The sequence below is a fragment of the Heptranchias perlo genome, chromosome 18 (genome assembly GCF_035084215.1).
Source record: "Heptranchias perlo isolate sHepPer1 chromosome 18, sHepPer1.hap1, whole genome shotgun sequence".
NCBI lineage: Eukaryota > Metazoa > Chordata > Chondrichthyes > Hexanchiformes > Hexanchidae > Heptranchias > Heptranchias perlo.
Window position 1 is genome coordinate 36,392,640 of NC_090342.1, and position 25,274 is coordinate 36,417,913.

Below are 25,274 nucleotides of genomic sequence, written 5' to 3' on the forward strand. Positions count from 1 at the left end.
TGACTGTTGAGTGAACTTGAGACCGTGGGTGAACTTGAGACCGTTGCAGTACAAGGAGGAAACTGATACCACCAAAAAATTGGCTGCAAGCCTAAAGACAAGTAATTTATATATTTCACTGAGTTTACTATTTGCCTGTACAAATTATTGATCAAAATTTTTTTTTTTTTTTTTTAAGTGCACCTAAATGCAAACGGTGTTTAAAAGTACATCACATACTGCATTTTTTTTTAAAAAGGAACAATTGGGCATGGATTCATTCATGCACAGATATAAAATACAGGGATACAGGAACAGTTTACACTTAGATTGTCACATTTCAGGCATTTTTATTAAAATCTGCAATCAAAATCTAGTTATTGCAGTGAATAGTCACTGTGACTACTTACAAAAGAGGCCTGTTCATGGAAATGTAGACACAGGAAATTCAATTAAAGGTGATGTGGTGTATATACTGAATAATAATAGCTGCTCTTTCCTCCTCTACCTATGCAAATATTATTTTCCTTTTGTGCGACGGGAACAAAATGCAACCATGTGCATTCAAGGTCAAATGAGTGTGTGACATCATCGAGGCAGGCATTCTGGAAGAGAGACTGAGCTGAGAAAAATTTGGGACAGACAAATTTTTCTCAGTTCAATTGGATCCATGCAAGACTTGATTGGCAGCTGTATGTATGGAGTCAAACAGCTGGGTGGAATCTAGCCAGAGTTGAAGGAAGAGAAACTGAAACTGCCAAAAATACACATCTAAAAATATTTTCTGGTTATGCAGTTTGACACCATCCACCTCAACAGCCTCAGAGCCTCTGGCCTCTCACCCCACCAGCCAGACTGACTTCTAAGCAGGTTCATACCACCAGATAGTCTTTACCACAGCTGCCAGGCCAACCTCCCCCTTCAACCAGATTCAGGACCTCTACCATCAAGATTTGGCCTCTGTGCAGCTGCCTATACTAAGACCATCTATGCTGCTGCCTCTGCCACTTCATCCCCTTCCCAGCCCCCAACCACCACCAGACTCATCTCGTCTGCAATAAACATCTCCTGCTCCCTCAATCCCCTCTCCACTCAACTTCTCTTCCTGGCCCCTATGCAAGTTGATGTAGTCAATGGTTCCCTCTTTTCAGGCACTGTCCCCCTCTCCTTCAAAACCACTGTCGGTATCACCCTCTTCCCACCTCTCCAACCACTGTCCCATTTATATCTCCTTTTCCTCTCTAAGATCCTCAAACATATAATTGCCTCCTATCTCTGTGCCCATCTCTCCTGAAGCTTCCTGTTCAAATCCCTCCAGTCCGGCTTCTGACCTTCTCACAGCACTAAAACGGCCAAAATCATAGACAACGGCCTCTGGTGAACTCCTCCACCTTTCTGCAGTGTTCCATACAGTTGACCATGCCATCCTCCTCCAAAGCACCCCTTTTGTGGTCCAGCTTCAAAGGGACTGTCCTTGTATTGTTCCCTTCCTGCTTATCTGCACACGCCATCACATCTCCAACAATAACTTCTCTTCTCACCCTGCAATGTCACCTCTGGGATCCCACAAAGATCTTTCCTAAGCACTTTCCTGTTACTTATCTACATGCTGTCCTTTGGCAACATTATTCACAGGCAGGGATTGGATGTCATGTGTACTGATGCTACCTAGCCCTATCTCTTCATTTCTCTCAACCCCTTGACTGCCTCAGACCGCTTATCCGACATCAAGTCATTGCTGAGTCATGACTCGTCTCAGTGACAAAATATATATAACATTTCCTTTATCTTCTGTAAATTTCTACGGCAACGGTAAAGTAGAATTATATAAATTAATATTTCATTTTGTTTAAAATCAAATTTACTGTTAAGAATATACAAAGAATGTAAAAAAAAAGTATTTTAAGCAAGTAATACCAATGAAAAGTAAATTTGGAATACATGTTGGTCATGAAAAAAATGGTCATAAGAGCCAACAAGAATAATTCATGAAAGCAATTACATAAAATTTTTCAACTGTAGATTACAATTATTCTTTCAGAATGAAAGAATTTACATTCAATAGCCTTTACTCTGATCAACTTACCTTATGGACAAACTCTTCCATCTTTTCCATGGCATGATGGGCCTGTAGCAGTGGAGCAATGCTCATGAACCCCTCTTCTTCCACAGTTTCAGTTTCTTCGGATTCTGTGTTTTTCTGAAAGACAAGAGGTTACTTATTAAAAATACAACCAAAACCCTGTTTTCTAGCCCTCTGAACAGCCATTTGTTAAACCCTATCTATGCATCGTTTAGCCTATTAGGTTAAACAGGATTTCCCCATTCATTCAAAATTTCTATATTATTCCTCAAATTCACAATGATCATTTGTCGTAATTGTGGATTCAAGGCAAGCCACTCACAGCAATGTATACTCAAATATACAGGATATTACTTATAAAAACAGTGGATGTATCAAATAGTATTAATTATTAATCACGAGTTTGGAAAATGTATAGAATCTGCAATTATTTTTAAGTATCAGGTTTCCATTGGATGCCAAGCTTAAACAATAGTTTGTATTCAGGCAGTTTCAAATGGACAACAGCAAGCCTCCTCAAATAACATACATTGTTTAAAGCTCCATTAATAAAAGGCACCGTCTAAACATCTATTGTCAACATTTCTTTGTTAAAGCACACTTTTCAGATATCTCCCAACTACAGTGATAAATGTTGATTTAGAGTTTGTCTTCAGATTTTTAAAAAATTATCCCATTGGCTTCGTGAACAATTCACATTACAGAAGTTCTAATGGCTTCTGCCAGGCCAAGACAACACAGAATGCTGCTGATTGTACAATATGCAATCTGACTTACACAGGATTCCTCATCAGACCTGCCACTGGAGGTCTGCTTCATGGTCAAATCATTCATAACCACAGATCTCTGACCCTAAAAAAAAAATCAAATTTGCACACTCTGGACAAAGAATAGTTTTCTAGCAAAGGAAATAATTGGGCCAAGCTCTTTTGTTCATTTGGAGCGGGCGTCACAAGATCATGCAACAGAAACCAATGTGAACAATTGCCACACGTCAGTCAAAGAATTTATAAAATTGGACAAATTTTTGCAAAGAATCAAACAGCCACAACCAAAGTATTTCAAGACAGTATGAGGTTAACTAAACTGGATTATAATGAACTGATATATCCTAAAGAATTACATTTTATCAACAATGCTAATACGTCACTGTAGCAAATAATCTACTTAGGCACCAAGAATTAGAGCCACCTTAACAGCAGCGAACCAACTTGCATCCAGCCTTAATTCCAGTGTCTCTTTTATGGCACGTGAACGTCTGCAGAAACTACTGTGCAATGCAATTACATTACATACATCAATTAATATAGCTGGGATGCACAATCCAGAACCAAAACCAGTTTGTTGCTGCCGGACTGTGCTGGTTTAATTTTCTTTCTGGTCGTAGGTAATTGTGAAACTAACCATGGTAGTTAAAATACACACTAGGAACTAAACAATACCCATTTCTGAACCATTCATGTCCTTCATACAGCCACAGTACGAGTAGAGTGCTCAACATCAGGAAACTATTATTAGGAGTGCAACTTACAATCAAGAAAGTAGACTGATGAATGCGGTAACATCACGGTTGTGCATGATCCTGTACTCACTTAACATCCACACACTGGCACTTTTCAACAGGATTTACTGGATACTAATGAGTAAGAATCCTGGATAATTTTCTCCTCCCTACACCTTGGTGCTATGGCCAATTATAGCACACCTAGTGCTAACCCAATGAAGTTAGCTAACTCAGCTGATCAAGAGTCAAACTTAGAAGCTTCTGGTTTGTGAGACTCAAGTATAGAGAAATTAGATCATACTGCAGGTGGGGTAACATGCAGCTGCAGCTTCAGATTGGTACTGATTGAAAAGGGTAAGCCTGAAAAATTATGCCAGCACCCAAAAAGGCAGCAACTCATGCTGAATTACTATTTCATGGCCACCAGTTAACTTGCAGTAAACTATATACAACGACCTCCACCACCCCACCCCCGCGCACACACCCAACACCCCCCAGGTAACCCCTTTAATATAGGCTAAAACATTACTATTGCTCTACTTGCACAATACAATTCAGGACATAAAATGAAAGTAACATTAGTATGAGCATAAAAATACATTAAGCTCAGAAAGCCCTTATTGCACATCAGTACAGTTATGGCAATTCTGTAACTAGCTAGATTAGCAGTTAGTGCCACTTTTATTTGAGTGGTCTGATGCACTTGAAACTGCTGTGGATGGAGTAAGTGTACATAATTTATTGATAGAAAGTACAAGGATGACAAAACTGGCCTTAAAATACAAATATTTGAATTTAGTGCCATCAAGGCAAGAGATATTAGGATTGGAAAATGAAGCATTTTCCTCCCCAATATTTGCATCTAGTGTCAGCATCAAGCACTCCCAAGTGAGGTACAATATTAGGTCACATGCAAAATAAATCCAATTAAAATAATGCTCTTAATTTTTCCAAAAGACTGACTTCACACCAAAAAGCAGGTGAATTTGTGCCTCCATTTGGAATCAGTTTGTTGCTCTTCCTGCAAGTAAACGTTGGGGAAATCTGAATTATCTAACCTTACTTGGGACTATGAAACCACCCAATTTCAGTCCATTTTTGTTGAATAACTTAAAAAGGTTGAAACATAGTATCAGGTGAAACTAGGCTCATGACTAATTGACAATTCAGCTCCTTCAATGCTCATATTTGGTTAGAATTTCTTCCTACCCATCATCCCCAAATTCCAAACGCAAAAAACAAAATGAAATGTTCAATGTTCAATTTTTTTCTAAACAAATGCAGCCTTCCAGGTATCAGTTTGACTCAGTTGGTAGTACTTTTGCCTCTGACTAAGGTCATGGATTTAAGTTCCACTGCAGGATGTATCACACTGCACCATAATTTGCTGTGTCAGGGCATCTAACGGCATCTGCCATTAGTTAGACTGCCTTCGCATGTTTAGGTTCATAAATTTTTTGCGTGGCAAGTTGCCGTAAGTGTGAGCCAATAACGTCGCAGCGAGGGACACCGATGGCATCTGGAACCTGAGTGAACAGGGCAAGCAACTGTATCTCCTTAACCAAACAGATTTAAAAATTGTGACATTGACAGCGTAAGGATGGAGAAGGATGCGTAATTTAAGGTGGATAAATTCAATGTCAAATCAGGTACAGAAAGAGAAAGTGAGAGGAAATTAAAGATTGGATTAAGAGAGAGAGAAAAAAGGAAAAGTTTTAAAAATTTTAATTTAAAAGCTTACATTTTTAAAATCTCCAACAACAATTAAAACTTGAAGGAATGAGATTCCACACTTGTAATAGTTAATTGTCAGTGCAGAGAGGTTGACACTGATCACGTTGTAAAGAATACTTAGACTGAAATGGACAAGACTTAATTTTCTGTGGCGAGTTTAGTTCGTATTTACCGCACAAATACAGTAACTTCACGCCATTCGATGCATTTCGATAGTGAGGCAAACGAGAGGCTATTTTCACAAAGCCAATGGCGGAGCGGCATAATTCAGACAGCAACTTTTGGAATTTTGAGTTTAACGCCACATTTGCCCCTCACCTGAAGTTGTTGTAGCCTTTGCGCATAAATAACGGTGAGCGCATTAGCCTCACCATTATTTTGACAGCAAATTATGGCTCTTTCTCTAGGCGTACCACTTTTGTGCAGTACTGAAGGAGTGCTGCATTGACGGAAGTGCAGTATTTTGCATTAGATGTTAAACCATGCCCTATCTGCCTATTTAGGTAGAACTGAAAGGTCCCATAGCACTATTTGTTGATCAGCATTCCAAGAAAGTGCATAGCACTTTACATGTGTCTTTACATTAAATTTCATCTGCCATTGTTTTGTTGAGTTATATATTCTATACAATCCATTCTGTAATATCTGAGCTGTTTCTTCCAATTCTACTGCCCCTCCTAATTTGGTATCAGCTACAAATTCAACCATTTTGTATTGAATTTCTGAATCCAGGCCATGTATGTAAATTAGAAACAGTTGTGTTTCTATTACAGAGCCCTAAGGCACCCTACTCAGTACTTGTCCCACCTCCACCCCGTCCAACTCGTTAACAAATTCCTCTAATCAATACTTGATTTCAGCCAATTTCTTATCCATTCCCAATGTTTACTCTGGATCCACACAGCTTTTGAGTTTACTTAATAATATTTTGTGTGGAGGTTTATCAAAAGCCTTTTGGAAGTCAAGGTACACCATGTTATTAGGCTTCCAAGTGGACTGTGGGATTGTCACTTCTTCAAAGAAGTAGAAGAGGTTGGTCAAGCAGGGTCCTCCCCATCTGAATCTATGAGGACTGTTGTTAATTAGTATATTGATGCACAGATGATCGTCATGTTTACCCCTGATAATCGATTCCAATACTTTACATGGAATGGTCTGTAGCTCCCCCTTCTGTTTTGTCATACTTTTGAATATGGGCACCACATTAGCCAGTTTACAATCTATTGGTACCTCCCCAGGGTCCATTGACTCCCTCGTAACCAATTAATGCCTCACAAATCTCTTCCGTAGACTCTCAGAACTCTGGGATAAATACCATCTATTCTTAAGGATTTGTTTGTTTTGAGCCCATTTAGCCTGTCTAGGACTTCCATGTCATTCATGGTGAATTCACTAATTATACTTGGAATATTTTTGTTTGGAGAAGGCATGTTGTTCATATATTCCCTGGTGAATACTCAGAGGAAGTAGTCTGTAACTAGTTTGTGCTCAGCCTCAGTTTCAAGCCCATTTTCATCTTTTACGATTTTCACTTCTTCTCTAACTGCCCTCTTCTTGTTGTGGTGCTGAAAGATTTTTTTTTAAACTGTAATGAATAGCTTCAGCTGCCATGCTTTTTGCCAGGTCTCTCTTTGCCCCTCTGAATACCCTTTTTAGTGTTTCTGCATTTTCTTATTTTAATTCCAGCGACTCCCTTTTCATTTCTCCCTGCAGGATTTGTACAAGCCATTTTTCCTGTTTTTCTAAAAATCCATTTAGGGTTTCATTTACTTAATTGGAGCTTGTTGACTTTGGGCATGTATTTATCCTGCATGGTCAACATTATATCTATGAAGGTGTCACAAGGATTCATACGGATAAAGATCTCTTAGCAATGCTAAAATTTACACAACAGAAAGAAGTTTACATAAAATAATGTTTAATATAAACAGTTTTTAATAAGTTATTCTAAACCACTTCAAAGTTTGAGATTAAACAGGGCAAACCCAGTTTATCAGCTCTTGTACAGATGATTTAAATATCATAATGCACGCAGGACAACAAATACCACCATCACAAATTAGAGTCCATGATCAATACTTTTTTGGGTTCAGTGGTGTCAGTCGCTCCCATAAGTCATTGACTTACATTGCCTAATTTCTATTTGCATAGCAGCAGGACCTAGAGGCGTTACAACAAAACCCCCTTGTGACCTAAACCAAATATCCATATCTTTTGCAAATGTATTTCTTTGATCTCTCCAAACATTTTTGATGTATATTATTCACCTGGACTTGGGTGTAGAGGGTATAATTTCAAAACTTGCAGATGACCCAAAACTCTGAAATGTAGTAAACAACGTGAGAGGACAGTAACAGACTTCAGGGGGACATAGACAGACTGGTGAAATGGGCAGACACATGGCAGATGAAGTAAAGTGATATTCTTGCTACCAAAGTGTAAGGTGAGACAATATAAACTAAATGGTACAATTTTAAAGAGAGTGCAGGAACAGAGAGGCCTGGGATGCACATACACAAATCTTTGAAGGTGGCAGGACAAGTTGAGAAGGCTGTTAAAAAAGCATATGGGATCCTGGGCTTTGTTAATAAAGGCAGAGTGTACAAAACCAAAGAAGTTATGCTAAACCTTTATAAAACACTGGTTAGGCCTCAGCTGGAGTATTGTGTTCAATTCTGGGCACTACACTTTAGGAAGGATATAAAGGCCTTAGAGAGGGTGCAGAAGAGAGTTAGAGTTACTAGAATGGTACCTCAGGTTACGTGGAAAGATCGGAGAAGCTGGGGTTGTTCTCCTTAGAACAGAGAAGGTTAAGGGGAGATTGAAGAGGTGTTCAAAATCTTGAAGGGCCTTGATAGAGCAGATATGGAGAAACAGTTTCCAGTGACAGAAGGATCGGTAACCAGAGGACACAGATTTAAGGTAATTGGTAAAAGAGCCAGAGGCGACATGAGGAAACATTTTTTATGTGGCAAGTATGAAAGGGAAATCATACTTAACAAATCAACTGGAGTTTTTTGAGGATGTAACTAGTAGAATAGATAGGGGAGAATCAGTGGATGTGGTGTACTTGGATTTTCAGAAGGCTTTTGATAAGGTCCCACACAAGAGGTTAGTGTGCAAAATTAAAGCACATGGGATTGGGGGGAATATACTAGCATGGATTGAGAATTGGTTGACAGACAGGAAGCAGAGTGTAATAATAAACAGGTCTTTTTCCAGGTGGCAGGCAGTGACTAGTGGAGTACCCAGGGATCAGTGCTTGGGCCCCAGCTATTCACAATATATATCAATGACTTGGATGAGGGAACGGAATGTAACATTTCCAAGTTTGCAGACGACACAAAGCTGGGTGGAATGAGCTGTGACGAGGATGCAAAGAGGCTCCAATGTGACTTAGGCAAGTTGGGTGAGTGGGCAAGAACATGGCAGATGCAGTATAACGTGGATAAATGTGAGGTTATCCACTTTGGTTGTAAAAACAGAAAGGCAGATTATCTGAATGGTGATAGATTGGGAAAAGGGGAGGTGCAACGAGACCTGGGTGTCCTTGTACACCAGTCGCTGAATGCGAGCATTCAGGTGCAGCAAGCAGTTAGGAAGGCGAATGGTATGTTGGCCTTCATTGCAAGAGGATTTGAGTACAGGAGCAGGGATGTCTTACTGCAGTTATACAGGGCCTTGGTGAGACCACATCTGGAGTATTGTTTGCAGTTTTGGTCTCCTTATCTGAGGAAGGATGTCCTTGCCATGGAGGGAGTGCAACAAAGGTTTACCAAACTAATTCCTGCAATGGCAGGGCTGACGTATGAGGAGAGATTGGGTCGGCTAGGCCTATATTCACTCGAGTATAGAAGAATGAGAGGTGAGCTCATCGAGACACATAAAATTCTAACAGGACTAGACAGACTAGATGCAGGGAGGATGTTCCTGATGGCTGGGGAATCCAAAACCAGGGGTCACAGTCTCAGGATGCGGGGAATGCCATTTAGAACCGAGATGAGGAGAAATTTCTTCACTCAGAGGGTGGTGAACCTGTAGAATTCTCTACCACAGAAGGCAGTGGAGGCCAAGTCATTAGATGTATTCAAGAAGGAGATAGATATATTTCTTAATGCTAAAGGGATCAAGGGATATGGGGAAAAAGCGGGAACAGGGTACTGAGTTAGATGATCAGTCTTGATCATTTTGAATGGCGGAGCAGGCCCGAAGGGCCGAATGGCCTACACTTGCTCCTATTTTCTATGTTCCTATGTTGTAATGATCTGGAATGCACTGTCTGAAAGGGTGGTGGAAGCAGATTCAATAGTAATTTTCAAAAGGGAATTGGATAAATACTTCAAGGGAGAAAATTTACAGGGCTATGGGTAAAGAGCAGGGGAGTGGGACTAATTGGATAGCTCTTTCAAAGAGCCAGCACAGGCACGATGAGCTGAATGGCCTCCTCTTGTGCTGTACCTACAATGAACCTGGTTAACACTAAATAAGGCACGACTTGGTTTCGATCATTAATTCACTTCATGCCACATTTAAGGACTGCATTCTGTCCTACTGTCCACGGAAGAACATTCTCTCCCTACAGTCTCTTGCTGCCCAATTGCATCCTCTTTCCAAAAACCCCAACTGACTTTTTGGTCATTGTGTCTATTCTTCTTAAGCCCCACTTCAGTCAGACCAAGTTCAAAGGGTATTCCATCGCAATGTCCAAGAGGTATTTTTCCATTTACCCAGGAAAGCTAGCTTTTGGCGAAAGTACCGTTTTCCTTAAACTTGTGAGAATACATACTGCTTTTAAAAGCCCAAGGATAAAGCTCTTTTATCCTTTCTATAGAAAAATGTTTTTAAAATCCTGAAATATGACAACCACGAGTGTGTTTTTACTCCTTTCAGTTTCAAATTGCACCACAGACACTATTCTCTCACAAAGTACTATGTACTATATATGAATCACCTAATTAACACAGTTTGAGTGAGATAATTAACCTCTATTTTGGAACACTGCACTGTTGACATGTTGTACTGTGCAAGGTATTTCTTGACAACAAAATGGAGGTTATGAGGACAAAGAAAGTTGGAAATGGCTATTAGTTGAAGGTTGCATTACAGTACTATATACCTTAGAAAAAAGGATTAAAGCGTACAAATTAATTTCTTTAAAAATGAGCCCCACAGACATTATTGGATCAATAAACAAATACAGATTGTTTTTTCTTCTATGTTGGATTCTTGCGTTTATTCGATTTCATCACACTGTCAAGTTCATTAACTTTCCTAGCCTGTTCAAAGAATTAGGTCATCAATACTCACCGTTTCAACAAAGCTTTCAAACACAGAAAGAACCAAGAATATAATTTTAAGTAAATTATAAAGGGGACTGAGTAGCATAGTGGTTTAACACTTTGTCTTTTTGCCTCTGGGACAAGTAGTCTAATTCACTTCCAAACGATGAAACAAAAATCTTGTCTGTTTCTGACGGCTGAAGGTGGTCCTATGTAAAATGACTTCTGGCAATCTCAACTTGCTTCCTGTTGGGCCCCACAGCACAATTTTTTTCTGATTTGGCACTAATTGGCAAATTCATTCAGACAACTCACTAAGATGATTGGTGTGAGAAATGGAAATGTCATATTGGTGTAGTGGAACGTGCTCTTCTGAAGTTGGATGAAGATACATTCTTGGAATAGTGTAGAGAGCATTACTCTGGATATAGCCCATTCTATACCTGAGCTGGAATACCTGTGCTGACATTGGTGTTTCACCTACAGCACTTACATGGAGTCACATTGAAACTACAGCACAGAAACAGAACATTTGGCCCTACTGATCTAAACCGGCGTATATGCTCCACATGAGCCTTCTCCCTCCGTACTTCATCTAACCCCATCAGGATACCCTTCTATTCCTTTCTCCCTCGTGCTTATCTAGATTCCCCTTAAATGCATCTATGCTATTTGCCTCAACTATTCCTTGTGGTAGTGCGTTCCACATTCTTACCATTCCTTGGGTAAAGAAGTTTCTTCTGAATTCCCTATTGGATTTATTAGTGACTATCTTATATTTATGATCTCTAGTTTTGGACTCCCCTACAAGTGGAAATATTTTCTCTACGTTTACTGTATCATTATCTTGAGGACCTCAATGAGGTCACCCCTCAGCCTTCTCTTAGTCCCAGCCTGTTCAACCTTTCCTGATAAGAATATCCTCTCTGTTCTGGTATTATCCTTGTGAATCTTTTTTGCACCCTCTCCAATGCCCCTATATCCTTTCTAGAATGTGGAGATCAGAACTGTGCACAATACACCAAGCGTGGTCTAACCAAGGTTCTATACAAGTTTAACATAACTTCTTTGCTTTTCAATTCTATCCCTCTAGAAATTAACCCTAGAGCTTTATTTGCCTTTTTTATGGCCTTATTAACCTGTGTCACTACTTTTAGTGATTTGTGTATCTGTACCCCTAGATCCCTTTGCTCCTCCATCCCATTTAGACTCTTATTATCCAAGCAGTATGTGGCCTCCTTAGTCTTCCTACCAAAATGCACCACCTCACAGTTGTTTATATTGAAATTCATTTGACAATTACACCCCCATTCTGCCAGTTTATTAATGTCCTCTTGCATTTTGACGCATTCTTCCTTTGTATTAACTGCACCTCCCCCCAATTTGGTGTCGTCCGCAAATTTTGAAATTGTACTTCCCATTCCTGAATCCAAATTGTTAATGTAAATTGTGAGCAACAGTGGTCCAAGCACCAATCGCTGTGGAACACCGCTTCCCACCTTTTGTAAGTCCGAGTAGCTACCCTTAACCCCTCTCTGTTTTCTGTTTTGTAGCCAGCTTGCTATCCATTCTGCTACCTGTCCCCTGACTTCACATGCTCTAACCGTAGCCATGAGTCTATAATGCAGTACCTTATCGAAGGCCTTTTGAAAATCCAAATATATAACATCTACTGCATTACCCTTGTCTTCTCTTTGTTACTTTTTCAAAGAATTCAATAAGGTTGGTCAAGCATGACTTTCCCTTCTGAAATCCATGCTGACTATTCATAATTATATTTTTGTTCTCTTAGATGTCTTTCTATTAGATCTTTGAGTAAAGATTCCATTATCTTTCCTACCACCGACATTAAGCTAATTGGTCTATAGTTCCCTGGACTTGTTCCATCTCCCTTTTTAATCACAGGAATAACATTAGCTGTCCACCAGACCTCTGGCACTATGCCCTTTACTAGTAAATTTTTATGTATATGTAATGGTGCCTCTGCTATCTCCTCCCTAACTTCTTTAATATTCGCGTAGGCAATCCATCTGGACCAGGGGTCTTATCCTCCGAGTTTGATTAGTTTGTCAATTATCTCCCCCATTTCTTTCTTAAATGTTTTAATATCTTTTTCGATCTCTTCTTCTAATGTCCTGCCCACTGGCATTCTTCATCTTGAGAACAAAACATTCTAAAAAACAAAACTGGAGAATTCAAGTCAGCTTTTCATCCTGCCCTTCCCCAAGGAGGTGGGTAAATTTACACTTAGCATAGTACCAAGTGATACAGACTAGAAGGTCCAAGATGCCACAATAGCTAATTGCACTTATATAGCACTCTTATCCAGGAAGACTCTGCAGGGCACTTCATTATTAAAAAAAAATGTTTTTTGTGGACATCAAACATTAAGAAAACAAGGGGACTAGAGAACCAATTCACAGAGGATGGCTTTGAAAGCAGGGATGAAGGTGGCAAAGCAGCAGGAACAAAGTAGGGAATTCCAAAGGTCAGGAGCATAATGGCTGAATGAGCAGCCAATAGTGGAGTAGAGGGAGCGAGAGGCAAGAAGTGTGATATTAGAGGAGTCAAGGGTGTGTGTAGTAACATAAGGCAGAGGGAGATAACTCAAGTAGTCTATGGGCAGTTAGCTGATCTCAGCTAAGGCAGGAGGGGAGCACTACAATTGGCCTCTAAACTTTCAAACTTCTGATGTGGAGGGGGATGGGACATGGTTCCTGCTTTTGATCGCTATCTGATGATTCCTGCTGGTAAGCATACGATGTTAGGCAAGGACTGAAATGGGCTTGGCTACAATGCGTCCATCATTGAATACTACCAACATTTACTACCTGAGCTTGCACATGACGCTCAAGCAAGATACTGGAGGCCATTAGCACTGTGTCTCAGCAAGCGTCAGCATCTTGAGCAGAGGAAGAAAGTTACATTTATGAAAGCGGGCACCGATGACAAAAATCAAGTGTAGGGTAACAAAGTTAAATGTGGGGCAACACCACATTTCAACCACCAAACCAGAATTTTACCATTAGCTCCTTTGAGTAATTTTCATTTGGGGACTATTGCCCGCCTTTGCTCCCCTGCCCCAACTCCCCAGAAATCTCTCTCATAAGAAACATTTCAGAATTGGTTTTGGATTACTTCTAACAACAAACTTTGTATATGTAATAATTTCTATATTATCATGTGGGGAAACACAAGCCAGAACTGTAGTGATTTAGTTCAGATTTTTAGACCAAGTGGCTTTTCCACTATTGTTATACTGAAAATTTGATCTTTGTGACAATCCATTCTGGTAGCATTACCTGGTAAGTACTGCACCACAAAAGGTTGCTTCAAACAGCAAATCGATGACGCAATTTCTAGTTATATAACCACTTAATTATAACATCTTTGAAATAGTTAAGAATTTTTGGTAACCGAGTAAGGTACAATATAAGCTGTATGCTATTGCTAAACTGGTTGAAATAACTAGATATTACCACAGAAACCAAAAGGAGTCGACATGCATGCATTTTCAAGATTCTAATTTTGTTAAATCTATCTTTAATACCTAGCCAGAATAACTTCATGTTAACTGACATTGTTAACGGTTCCCTCTCCTCAGGCTATTGTCCCCTCCCCCTTCAAATCTGCCATCATCACACCCCTCCTCAAAAAGCCCACCCTTGACCCCTCAGTCCTTGCAAACTATCGCCCTATCTCCAACCTCCCTTTCCTCTCCAAAGTCCTTGAACGTGTTGTCACCTCCCAAATCAGTGCCCATCTTTCCCGCAACTCCATGCTTGAATCCCTCCAATCTGGTTTCCACCCCTGCCACAGTACTGAAACTGTATCAAAGTCACAAATAACATTCTATGTGACTGTGACTATGGTAAACTATCCCTCCTCATCCTTCTCGACCTGTCTGCAGCCTTTGACACAGTTGACCCCACCATCCTGCTCCAACGCCTCTCCTCCGTCGTCCAGCTGGGCGGGATTGCGCTTGCCTGGTTCCATTCTTATCTATCCAGTCGAAGCCAGAGAATCACATGCAATGGCTTCTCTTCCTACTCCAGCACCGTTACCTCTGAAGTCTCCCAATGATCCATCCTTGGCCCCATCCTATTTCTCATCTGCACGTTGCCCCTCGGGACGTCATCCGAAAACACCACGTCAGATTCCACACGTACGCTGATGACACCCAGCTCTACCTCACAACCATCTCCCTTGACTCCTCCACTATCTCTCATTTGTCTAAATGCTTGTCCGACATCCAGTACTGGATGAGCAAAAGTTTCCTCCAACTAAATATTGGGAAGACTGAAGTCATTGTCTTTGATCCCCACCGCAAACTCCGTTCCCTAGCCACCAACTCCACCCTCTCCCTGGCCACTGCTTGAGGCTGAACCAGACCTTTCGTAACCTTGGTGTTCTATTTGACTCTGAGATGAGCTTCCGATCACATATCCACTCCATCACCAAGACCGCCTACTTCCATCTCCGTGATATTGCCCGTATCCGCCCCTGCCTCAGCTCACCTGCTGCTGAAACCCTGATCCATGCCTTTATTACCTCCAGACTGGACTCTTCTAATGCTCTCCTAGCTGGCCTCCCATCTTCCACCCTGCATAAACTTGAGCTCATCCAAAACTCTGCTGCCTGTATCCTAACTCACACCAAGTCCCATTCTCCCATCACCCCCTTGCTTGCTGACCTACATTGGTTCCTGGTCCGGGAACGCTTCGATTTTAAAGTTCTCATCCTTGTTTTCAAATCCCTCCATGGCCTCACCCCTCCCTATCTCTGTAACCTCCTCCAGCCCTACAACCATCCGAGATCTCTGCAACTCTTGCCTCTTACGCATCCCCGATTTTAATTGCTGCACCATTGGCGGCCATGCCTTCAGCTGCCTAGGCCCCAAGCTCTGTAATTCCCTCCCTAAACCTCTCCGCCTCTCTACCTCTCTCCCCTCCTTTAAGACATTCCTGAAAACCTACCTCTTTGACCAAGCTTTTGGTCATCTGTCCTAATACCTCGGTGTCAAATTTTGTTTGATAACGCTTCTGTAAAGCGCCTTGGGACATTTTACCACGTTAAAAGGCACTATTTAAATGCAAGATGTTGTTGTTGGTATTTTAAGAATTATAAAGACATTTGTATTTGATAGAAATCTGAAATGTCACCATTTTATTACACCCATCTGGGATCTGTTCAAGAGAAAAAGATAAGCAGTTTAAAACTACCTCATGATGCTTATGACCAAGCCAGAAATACTGTGCTTTAAGAAACGGCAAAAGCAAGCAAAAGAAAGCATTATTAAAAGGAAAGTGAAAAGCAGCAAGTTTAAAGACAATAAAAATGTGAAGATATTAGTAATTCATATTATTTTGATGGAATTTTCACGTGAAAAGTACTTCACTTAACTCTTTGGGGTTCAAATTCCTTAGTTGCTTACTAGAATGATACCTTGTAAATCACTCCCAACTACCCATTGGTTCATTTGGCTTTGTGTATGAAAAGCTCCAAAGAATAAAAAGGAAATGAATCCCTCTCATTTTCTTATAAATCTTTTTCCACATGTGCAGTGTTAACGGATACAAATCTGTATGGACTAAGCAAGCTATTTAGTGGGCTTCCATAGACCAACTAATGAATTTCACAGACAATGTACATTGATCGAATAAAACACGTTTGGAGATACAGTGTGAAAATGGCCTATTTTGGAAATTGTGGTCTTGTTCGTACCAGAACTGTTTTACATGATCACATTACAGTCTCCCCAATGGGTCAACTGTCTGTCAAACTTGCAGATATTTTATACCTTTGCCTTGAATATTGTAACTGAAGGACATGTTCAGACACATATTGCAGGCCCAGCTCATTAAGGGCTGTGATATTTTATAAATTGCTCCCTCACCAACACAGAATTATTAACCTCCCCCTCACTGTGCTTTGCTGTTACTGTCGCACCCTAAGTAGCACAGAATAACACGGGGAGAAAGTAACAATAAGGCTGTGCAGCAAGTTTCCATTCAAAACAAGGAAAGTATCTTTCATAATTTATGGAATGTATATCATGTTCCATTAAGTCAATTAGATGAAATACAACACTCTAGGCTGCAATATTCCAGAAAAGCTAACTTGTGCATTACAGTACCTCTGACAGCATTAATTAAGTTTGCTGTAGACAGTAGGGTTGCTATTCTGGAAAGATGAAATCAAGTTGTCCAAAAGACCTCCTTCATCCAAATCTACTTTGTGATGGAAACTAGGGCATTAATTACTGCAACATTAAACCCATTCACAAATACGTCTGAATCACAGCAGCTTATCTCTGCTGCCTGTCATATACATAATTTCAGAACCTGGCTTCCTTGCAAAATTTTGAGAGTTCAGTTACAAAACTTCTGTTGATTCTGGAGGGGGTGGTAAATTTGTAGTGAAGCTAAAATGAGAATCAGTCACGAGAAGATAATTCCTACTTCCATTGAAATTAATAGTTTTACCCTTTACAGCTGCTGTATCTGTAACAAGACAAATAATAGTCAGGCATGTTACTGACACTGAATAATAAAATTTGATCCATTATTTTGTAAGGCTGTTGAGTGTCAGGAACAAATCATATAAACTTGCGTCTAAAATTACAATAGTTATCATACAACAATTGAAGCTCATGTTTAACAACTATATGCGTGGATAATACACATTCAAATGATCTGTTTGAAGTTCTACTTCACAGCAGAAATAACAGTAACATGTACATAGTCAGTGTGGTGACTTTTCATGAATTCAGCTGATATGGGAATAATTAAATAAATGAAAAGCAGAAAAATACACACAGCTTTGGAAAATAGTGCACTCCCGCTTTTCAAACAGAAAGAACAAGTGCATATTATACAGCATCTTATCTCACAAATGTCCCAAAGCACTTCACATATAATGAATTACTTTGTGTAGTGCAATCACCAGAATTATGTGGTAAATCAGACATCTATTTTATACATAGCAAGGCCCCATAAACAGCAATGAGCTGAGTGACCAATTAATCAATTTTTGGTAGCGCTAGTTGGGGAGGGTGAATGTTGACAAAGACACCAGAACAGCAACTTGCTCTTCTTCAAATAGTGCCATGGAATTTTTAACATTCACCTGAACCACAACAAGCAGATGGGGTCTTTCCAAAGGACAGCATCTCCCACAATGCAGCATTCCCTCAGTACAGCACTGGATTACGTATGCAAGCACTGGAGTGAGGCTTGAGCCTGCTGACTGAGAAGCAAGAGTTCTACCAACTTAGCTAAGCTGACTTTCGAATACTTGCACTCGAGATTTTTTTGCCCTATCTAGATCTCTGGCTCATTTAAAAAGGTCTGCAATTTGGTGTGGGGTGGGGTTGGATGAGGAGAAAGGCTGTAGAATTTTATTTTTTCTTAAAAATGCAAAATACTCAATCTTACCCTGCAACTTTTCCCCCACATTTCAGATCAGATAAAACTACAACTTCAGCAGGCAACCGAATGGACAGAAATTAATATCCTTCACATTCTTGAATACTGATCCAAAACTTGAAGTTCATTCCCCTACATACGAGCTGCATTACCAGACCTGAAATGTCATGTAACCTTTAAGGTTGGGTGTGAAGGTGAGTGTGCTGCTGAGGAGGGCTACAAGTTTTTGGTCCAATTAAGGATTTCTAAGTATAGAATCTTACAGCACAGAAAGAGGTCATTCAGCCTGTCGTGCCTGTGCCGGGTCTTTGAAAGAGCAGTCCGATTTAGTCCCACACCCCAACTTTTTCCCCATAACCCTGCAAATTAGTCCTTTTCAAGTACATGCCTTTTGAAAGTTCCTACGGAATCTGATTCTACCACCCTTTCAGGTAGTGCGTTCCAGATCTTAACCCCGTGTGAAAATAATTCTCCTCATTTCCCCTCTAGTTCTTTTGCCAATTATTTTAAATCTGTAACCTCTGGTTACTGGCCCACTTGCTAGAAGAAACAGTTTCTCCCGACTTGCTCTATCAAAACCCCTCATAATTTTGAATACCTCTATTCAGGTCTCCCCTTAACATTCTATACCTAAAAAGGAGAACAATCTCAGCTTCTCCACATAACTGAAGTCCCTCATCCCTGGTATCATCCTGGTAGACCTCCTCTGTACCCTCTCCAAGGCACTGACACTCTTCCTTAAGTGTGATGCCCAGAACTGTACACAATACTGCAGCTGAGGCCTAACCAGTGATTTGTAACAGTGATTTTTAGCATGACTTCCTCGTTCTTGTATTCAATGCCCCTATTTACCAAGCCAAGTATCCCATTCGCTTTCTTAACGGCCGTATCAACTTACTCTGCCATTTTCAAAGATTTGTGTATATGCACCCCAGGTAATTTTATTTTTTCAAACTTTGAGCCAAAAGCATCAAAGAAAGATGAAATGGAACCTTAATATCCCTGATTAAAAAGTTATCCACCTTCCCAATTATCCTCTAGAATTTTGCAGGACAAAGCCTTGTGCAAGTTGCCCACTAACATTAATCTCCTATCTAACATAAATCAGCTTCACAGCTCAATAAAAATTAAAGCCAAGGTTACACAGAATTACAACACGGAAACAGGCCATTCAGCCCAATAGCCCATGTTGGTGTTTATCCTCTACGTAAGCAGTAGCCCTAATTCTTTGTCCATTCTCTGTTGCCATATCCCTTTATCCCACTTTCCTTCAAACACCTTTCCAACCAGTTGTTAAATGTTGTCATGATCCCTGCTTTAATCGATAACTCCAGTAGGACATTCCACAGCCTCTGTAAAAAAAAAAGTTTCTCCTGCTCTTAGTCCTAAATATCTTACATTTAAGACCCTCATTCCAAACCCCTCAATAAGCGAAAACAATCTTTTTTCTATCTGCTCTGACCCATCCCTTCATAATTTTTAAACACCTCTATTAAATCACTTCTTGATCTTCTCCATACTACCAATAACAGCCCCAATTCTTCAAGTTTCAAATGAATCTGTACTATGCCCTCTCCATTGCCTCAACATCCTTATTTGTACTGTACGTGTTGTCTTTTCCATCCTTAAGATACTGTTGAACCAAACTTGCTTGACCAAAATTTAGGAACTTGATTATCTGCCAAATTCCCTCATAATGAAAGGGAATGAATGTTCTACTGTATTTTACATTGTAGCTACCTACTTCAAAGTGCCTCTTCTTTGTCTGACAATCCGTTTTTATTTAAGATTGAGAAATGACCCACATAGAAGTGAACTCCAGCCATTAAAAAAAAACTTGGACTTTGTTTTATTATGTTCAATGTTCTGCATCCTACCATTATATTACACACATTAGATACCATCCTGCAGGAAGCTAAAATTTACCTACTGAAAGGGTGAAGATAAAGCCACACACTTAAAATGTTCATCGCAACATTGCCGCTCATGAGTAATTAGAACTTCATAATGCTGGCATGCACAAGTGACTAAGCATTCTACTAAAGAAGCAGAAAAACACAGAACAAAATAGGACACCCTCTAATCCTGGAAAACTTCAAACTATTGTGAGTTACTACCTGAAAAGGCAATATTCAGTTTAAAGCAGTTGGGTTTTGTTTTGTTTGTGGTGGGGGAGAGAATGGGGCAAGGAATAGAACCAAAAGAGAAAGAAATGAACGTAAGCCACAGTCAGTGATCAGTGTTCTAAAGTTCACAATGCATTCAGGGAAAAATAGCAACATTTTCCTTTTAAAATAGCAAAAGAGATAAAAGAAAAAAGTTTCAAGGAATGTTTTGAAGTATGAAATCTATAGCGCAAGAGTGCATTTAAAAACTGTTCCTGTAAATAACTCGAACTCTCCCCCTCTACATACCTTGGTGTTCCATAGGGCCAGGTGATAACATTTTTCCAAATCACCAATGTGGATTTTGGCAGAATACAAATCCAAATTAAAGGACAAATGTTTGATGTTCAAACACAATTAGGACTCAGCACTATTTTTCAAGCAGTGGCTTCCCACTGAATTTGTTGATGATTGACAAATGAAAAATTTCTATTGCCAGTCACAGGATACAAACCTCATTTTTGCTGGCCAACAGAGAAGTTTAATTTTTGGCTTGTAAGCCATTCGTGTGCTATGGCACACTTCATGACCTCTCAGCATTTCAAGGCATGACAATTGTTCAGCTGTTGCCAAAGCAGCCCCACAATATAAATAGGGTGAGCAGAACTATATTGTGGAAATATGGAACTAATACAAATGGGAATTTGTGAAGTTATGCTCATCTTCACTCCGCAAGACAAGAGGTGCCACCTCCAGCAATGACATGAAGTAGTGTAGTTGAAAGTTTCAGAAAGGTAATCTTCAACTGAATGAGAAGTTTGATCAGATGCATTGTGACTACCCAATATTTTGCTAGCAGTATTTTTGCTGTCTTTTCAATTAAACTTTTCCTTTTGAGCATGCAACAGATTTATCCTGCTAAAATTATCAAATAAGGACTCCGTTTCACAAAAGATGATTACATCAAAACAGTATTGAAATATTCCAAGCGTGAAATAAGAGAACAAAAGCTTGTTTATTAACTTTGTTTCTTTGCAGTAGTTAATCAGGGAATTTATAGCATAATTTCTCTATTTGTTTCAAACACTTGGCTCTTAAACATTTTATTGGAGCCAAGTTGTTTCTTTTGTTTAAAAAAAAGGCCAAACCAAAGGTTTATTCAAGGAGCCAATAGCAATCAGAAGGGGACTTAAGGGAACTCAGTATTAGATGCACTGGTAATCAGAATCCAGGAAAGGGAAAGTGTAACAATTATAAACACAAATATATTGCACATAAACTCTCCTACCCATATTCATGGCCATCCCCTCAACCTCACCATCTCCCGTGGTCTTGATCAGCAACAAGACCATGTCCAACCACTTCCTTATATCCCTTGCCACCCATACTCCCCTACCTTCTTTCAACCCCACTTCCTTCTGAACCCACCCCTAGAAAAATACTCTTCCTCAAGTCACAACTACATACTCAAACTCCCAACTGCCTAGTCTTTGGCCCTTCATTCACCACAATACCATTGCACATGTTTATTTGCTCAACAACTCACTCAACAACACTTTCAATGCACGTGTTTACAGCAAAACCTCCACTGTCTCTCATCCAGTCATTCCTCTTGGTAAGGCCCCCATCTTTGCTCCCTCAGATCCAAGGGATGCAGACTTTAGCACACTTTCAAGATGGAGCTTGACTAGTTCTTGGCTGGGGTACAGATTGCATCATATAAAAAGGTAAGTGGGATTAACAGTTAACATACGCATGGTCAATGTGATCTCCTAGACTGGTTTTGATCGCCTGAGGAAATGGTTCCCTCTCGAGGGTGCTCCTCCTGGCTCCACTAAAGGTATTAAGGGCTGTTGTCAGCCTGGGCCCGTCCCCCTTGGTTTTCCTCCTCCCACCCCCCCTCCCCTCCAAGGACCTACCTGTGAGGAGCCAACCAGAATTAGTTAGGTTCCAAGGTCCACCTGATGCAGGTCTATAAATGGGTGAGCAGTCAGCCCACCGGCATCAGGATGCCCATTTGGCTCCCACAGCTCACCACATCCATTCATATCAGGACTAATGCTGAATTTCTTTCCCCGGGAACTTAAAATTCTATTTTTCAAGTTAAAACTTTGAACCAGTTGATGTCTAAGTGATGTTCTGCACAAAAACAGAAGGTTAATGAGTTTTCTATATTCTCCATTCCAGGCAGCAAAAAAAAATTATCATATCTTTAATCTGCTTTAATCACACGTTTTCAAGATTACAAAACAAACATTCAAGAAAGTGTTTGTGATTTCCACATTGGCTGAAAAAACAGTGCACAATATACCAATGACAGAGTTAAGCTTTTTGAGGGGGCGCAACTAGTGTTTTAAAAAGCAGCTTTGAGTCAAAAATTGTTTGATATCTCCCTTCCACTCGGATGGGAAACTCCTTACTGGGGTACAACTCCATGGGCTCTAGTTGCCTTCCAGTACCTTGTCCAAGCAGCCTTTCTTCATATCCAACCTTCAACAGTGAGCGTCAGTAAGTGATTCAATTACAGGGACGGCATCACAGCTGAGCTCAATCCTGTACTCATCTGATGTCCACTGGTTCATTTCCAATTATGATCAGGATCAGGAACATTGACCAATTTTCCTGACATTGCCTAAAGCACTAAGGTCAACTGTAATACCTCAGCAATATACCAGAGAACTCTGCACAGACTGAAGATTGAACCTGGCACTTTCCTGCTCTGGATACTCAGCTAATCACTGCTTTAAACAGCTGAACCATAATGGGAACAAAAATTGTTCTACTGTATTATTTACACAGTAAGTAATTTTAAAAGCACATAAACCTTTAGACATCGCTGTCCCTTGTAGTATGCTGGACATGCGAAGGTTTAGTTATCTAATCGGTTTAAAACTATTCAAAACAGATAGAACTAAAACAACTCTTACTGCAGGTTTCAAACTGCAGGTCCTTTGCTACCAGCTCAACTCTACCTGACCATGAGGTAATGGGCATAATACTAAATACATACAAGTTCAATGAACAAAGTAGTTGCCTCAAGACACCATCACATACGTCCCTTCTATAGTAGTTATAATTTGGTCAGTAATTATATGAAAACGCTCTACTCCCAGGACAGGGGTAAACACAAACAGTTTCTACTTGTTCCAGCATGTTTTTACCTCTCCCAGACAAGCAAACAGGAATATCTTCTTTATAAAATCATTGACATTAGGAAGTGGCTCTTTCAATTCAACTATGCCCCTTCCACCCCCAGATAAATCAGCACTACTGCCATCATTGAAAGTCAGTCTACAACATTAGGGAAAACAACTGCCCTATTTGTGAAAATACATATTACATTAACACAGGGGGGCCACATCAAGTCAAATACAAAAGCTTTTACAGGTAGTGGTGATGGCAAAAATCAACCGCTCTGTACTGGGACTGAATCAAAGGGACCAGAAATATTTATGGTTTGATTCCCAGAGTTAATCCTCTTAAATGGGTGGGAGGAGGCTCATGTGGAACATAAACGCTTGCATAGACTAGCTGGGCCAAATGGCCTGTTTCTGTGCTGTAGCCTCATGTATCTGGGCCAGTGGGTAGTGGATGTGCAAACCGTTCTCAGCTCCCCTGGCTGGGTGGGAGGGCAAAAAATTAACTAGGCATCCAATGACACCTGCGGGAAAGCATGTGCATGTGAAAGTCTGCTAAGGATATGGCTTGGCTGAGATATCAGTCTAGGCTCACACATGGAGAATGGCCACTTGGTACTGGAGGGCTGGCAGCACTTATAGAATCATTGAGTTGTCTCCTACAGGAGTAAAGTAGAAAATTCAGGGATGAGAGAAAAAAAAAATCAATCAATATTTTCAGTATTTTTAAACACATGCCAATTAACCATTTTGGTTCTTGACAACTGCACAGTGTTTGTTTTTGAATGTTTTTCTGAAAAAAAATCAAAGATCTGAAGACTGCAAATTAACAATTTATCACTACCTAGTAATCAATCTGCTACAGAAGGTTTAAAAAAGTATTGTTTGTGCCAATTAACCCTACAGTAATTGCAGTGAACAAGGTGATCCACTGAACTGAATTTTATTGAGATTCAGCACTGTCCAAAGAAGTCACCTGTACATTTTATTCTGCACTCTTCATAAGGAAAAGCTCAAAGACCACAGAGTAGAAGGTGTTCTTCCCATTAGTTAAGTTCCCTGAGGCAGCCTAGATATGCAAGTACCCACCAATGAGCTCAGGCTTTAAGTGATAGAAAGGAGGACTTTCAAGTCCTCAGGGTGCCCAAAGTGCTTTACATTGCAACGAATTATGTTGGAGCGCAGTCACTGTTATATAGGCAAAGACGGCAGTAGTTTGTGCACAACAGGGTCCCAGAAACAGTAATGACCAATTAATTTGTTTTGGTGGTATTGGTTGACAGAAAAATGTTGGCCAGGACATTGGAAGAACTCCTCTGCTTTTCTTCGAAGTGTGGAATATTTTACATCCACTTGAACAGGTAGACAGGGCCTTGGTGTCAGTGTGGATTATGTCCTCAGGTCCTTAGAATGGGGCTTGAACTCACAACCTTCTGATTCACAGGCGATAGTGCTACTCCTGAGCAAAGATGATTTCTGTGCTTTCCACAGTCAACTAGAAATAAAAAAACTCTAATCACAGACATTAATGTTAGAAATGGCCCTGAAAAGTATAATTATTAATATTGCATCCAATTCTCAAGGCACCAATGCATTCCTTTATAACTTTGACCTTCTAATTTACCATTTGGGTATTGGGCAAAATCTCCCTCATTTTCCATTAAACTTTCAAACTGAGAAGTAGGGAACTGAAATACAGTCATGACAGATTTGAACAAGTTCTGAAGTATAATCTACTCAGAAACTAGAGTAATTTTGGAAATGCATTATATAAAATAAATTTGTTTTAACAAATTGATGCATAAAGCAGCTTTTGTTGCAGTAAATATAGTTGTTTGATTGCAATCATACCTTCTGGGGCAAAAAAAGAAAAAACACTGCCATTTAGTTACTTAACTCCTCTCCCCCATGGAGTTTTTATTTGAAAGCAGGCAAACCCCACCGCTTTAATTAGATCACAAAAATATCATATGTATTTATCTCATGTATCCTTCTTCAATAGTTATAATTGCTCCAGTGGAACCGA

At 40.0% G+C, this 25,274-nt stretch overlaps 1 protein-coding gene across 1 annotated transcript in view; it reads right to left on the reverse strand.

Moving 5' to 3' along the window:
- Positions 1-25,274, reverse strand: part of LOC137334761 (adiponectin receptor protein 2-like) — an 84,043-nt gene that overhangs the window by 27,962 nt on the left and 30,807 nt on the right. Inside the window, exon 3 of the mRNA XM_067999698.1 lies at positions 2,066-2,179. Within this exon, the coding sequence (XP_067855799.1) occupies positions 2,066-2,179 (114 nt within the window). The remainder of the gene's footprint in view (positions 1-2,065; positions 2,180-25,274) is intronic.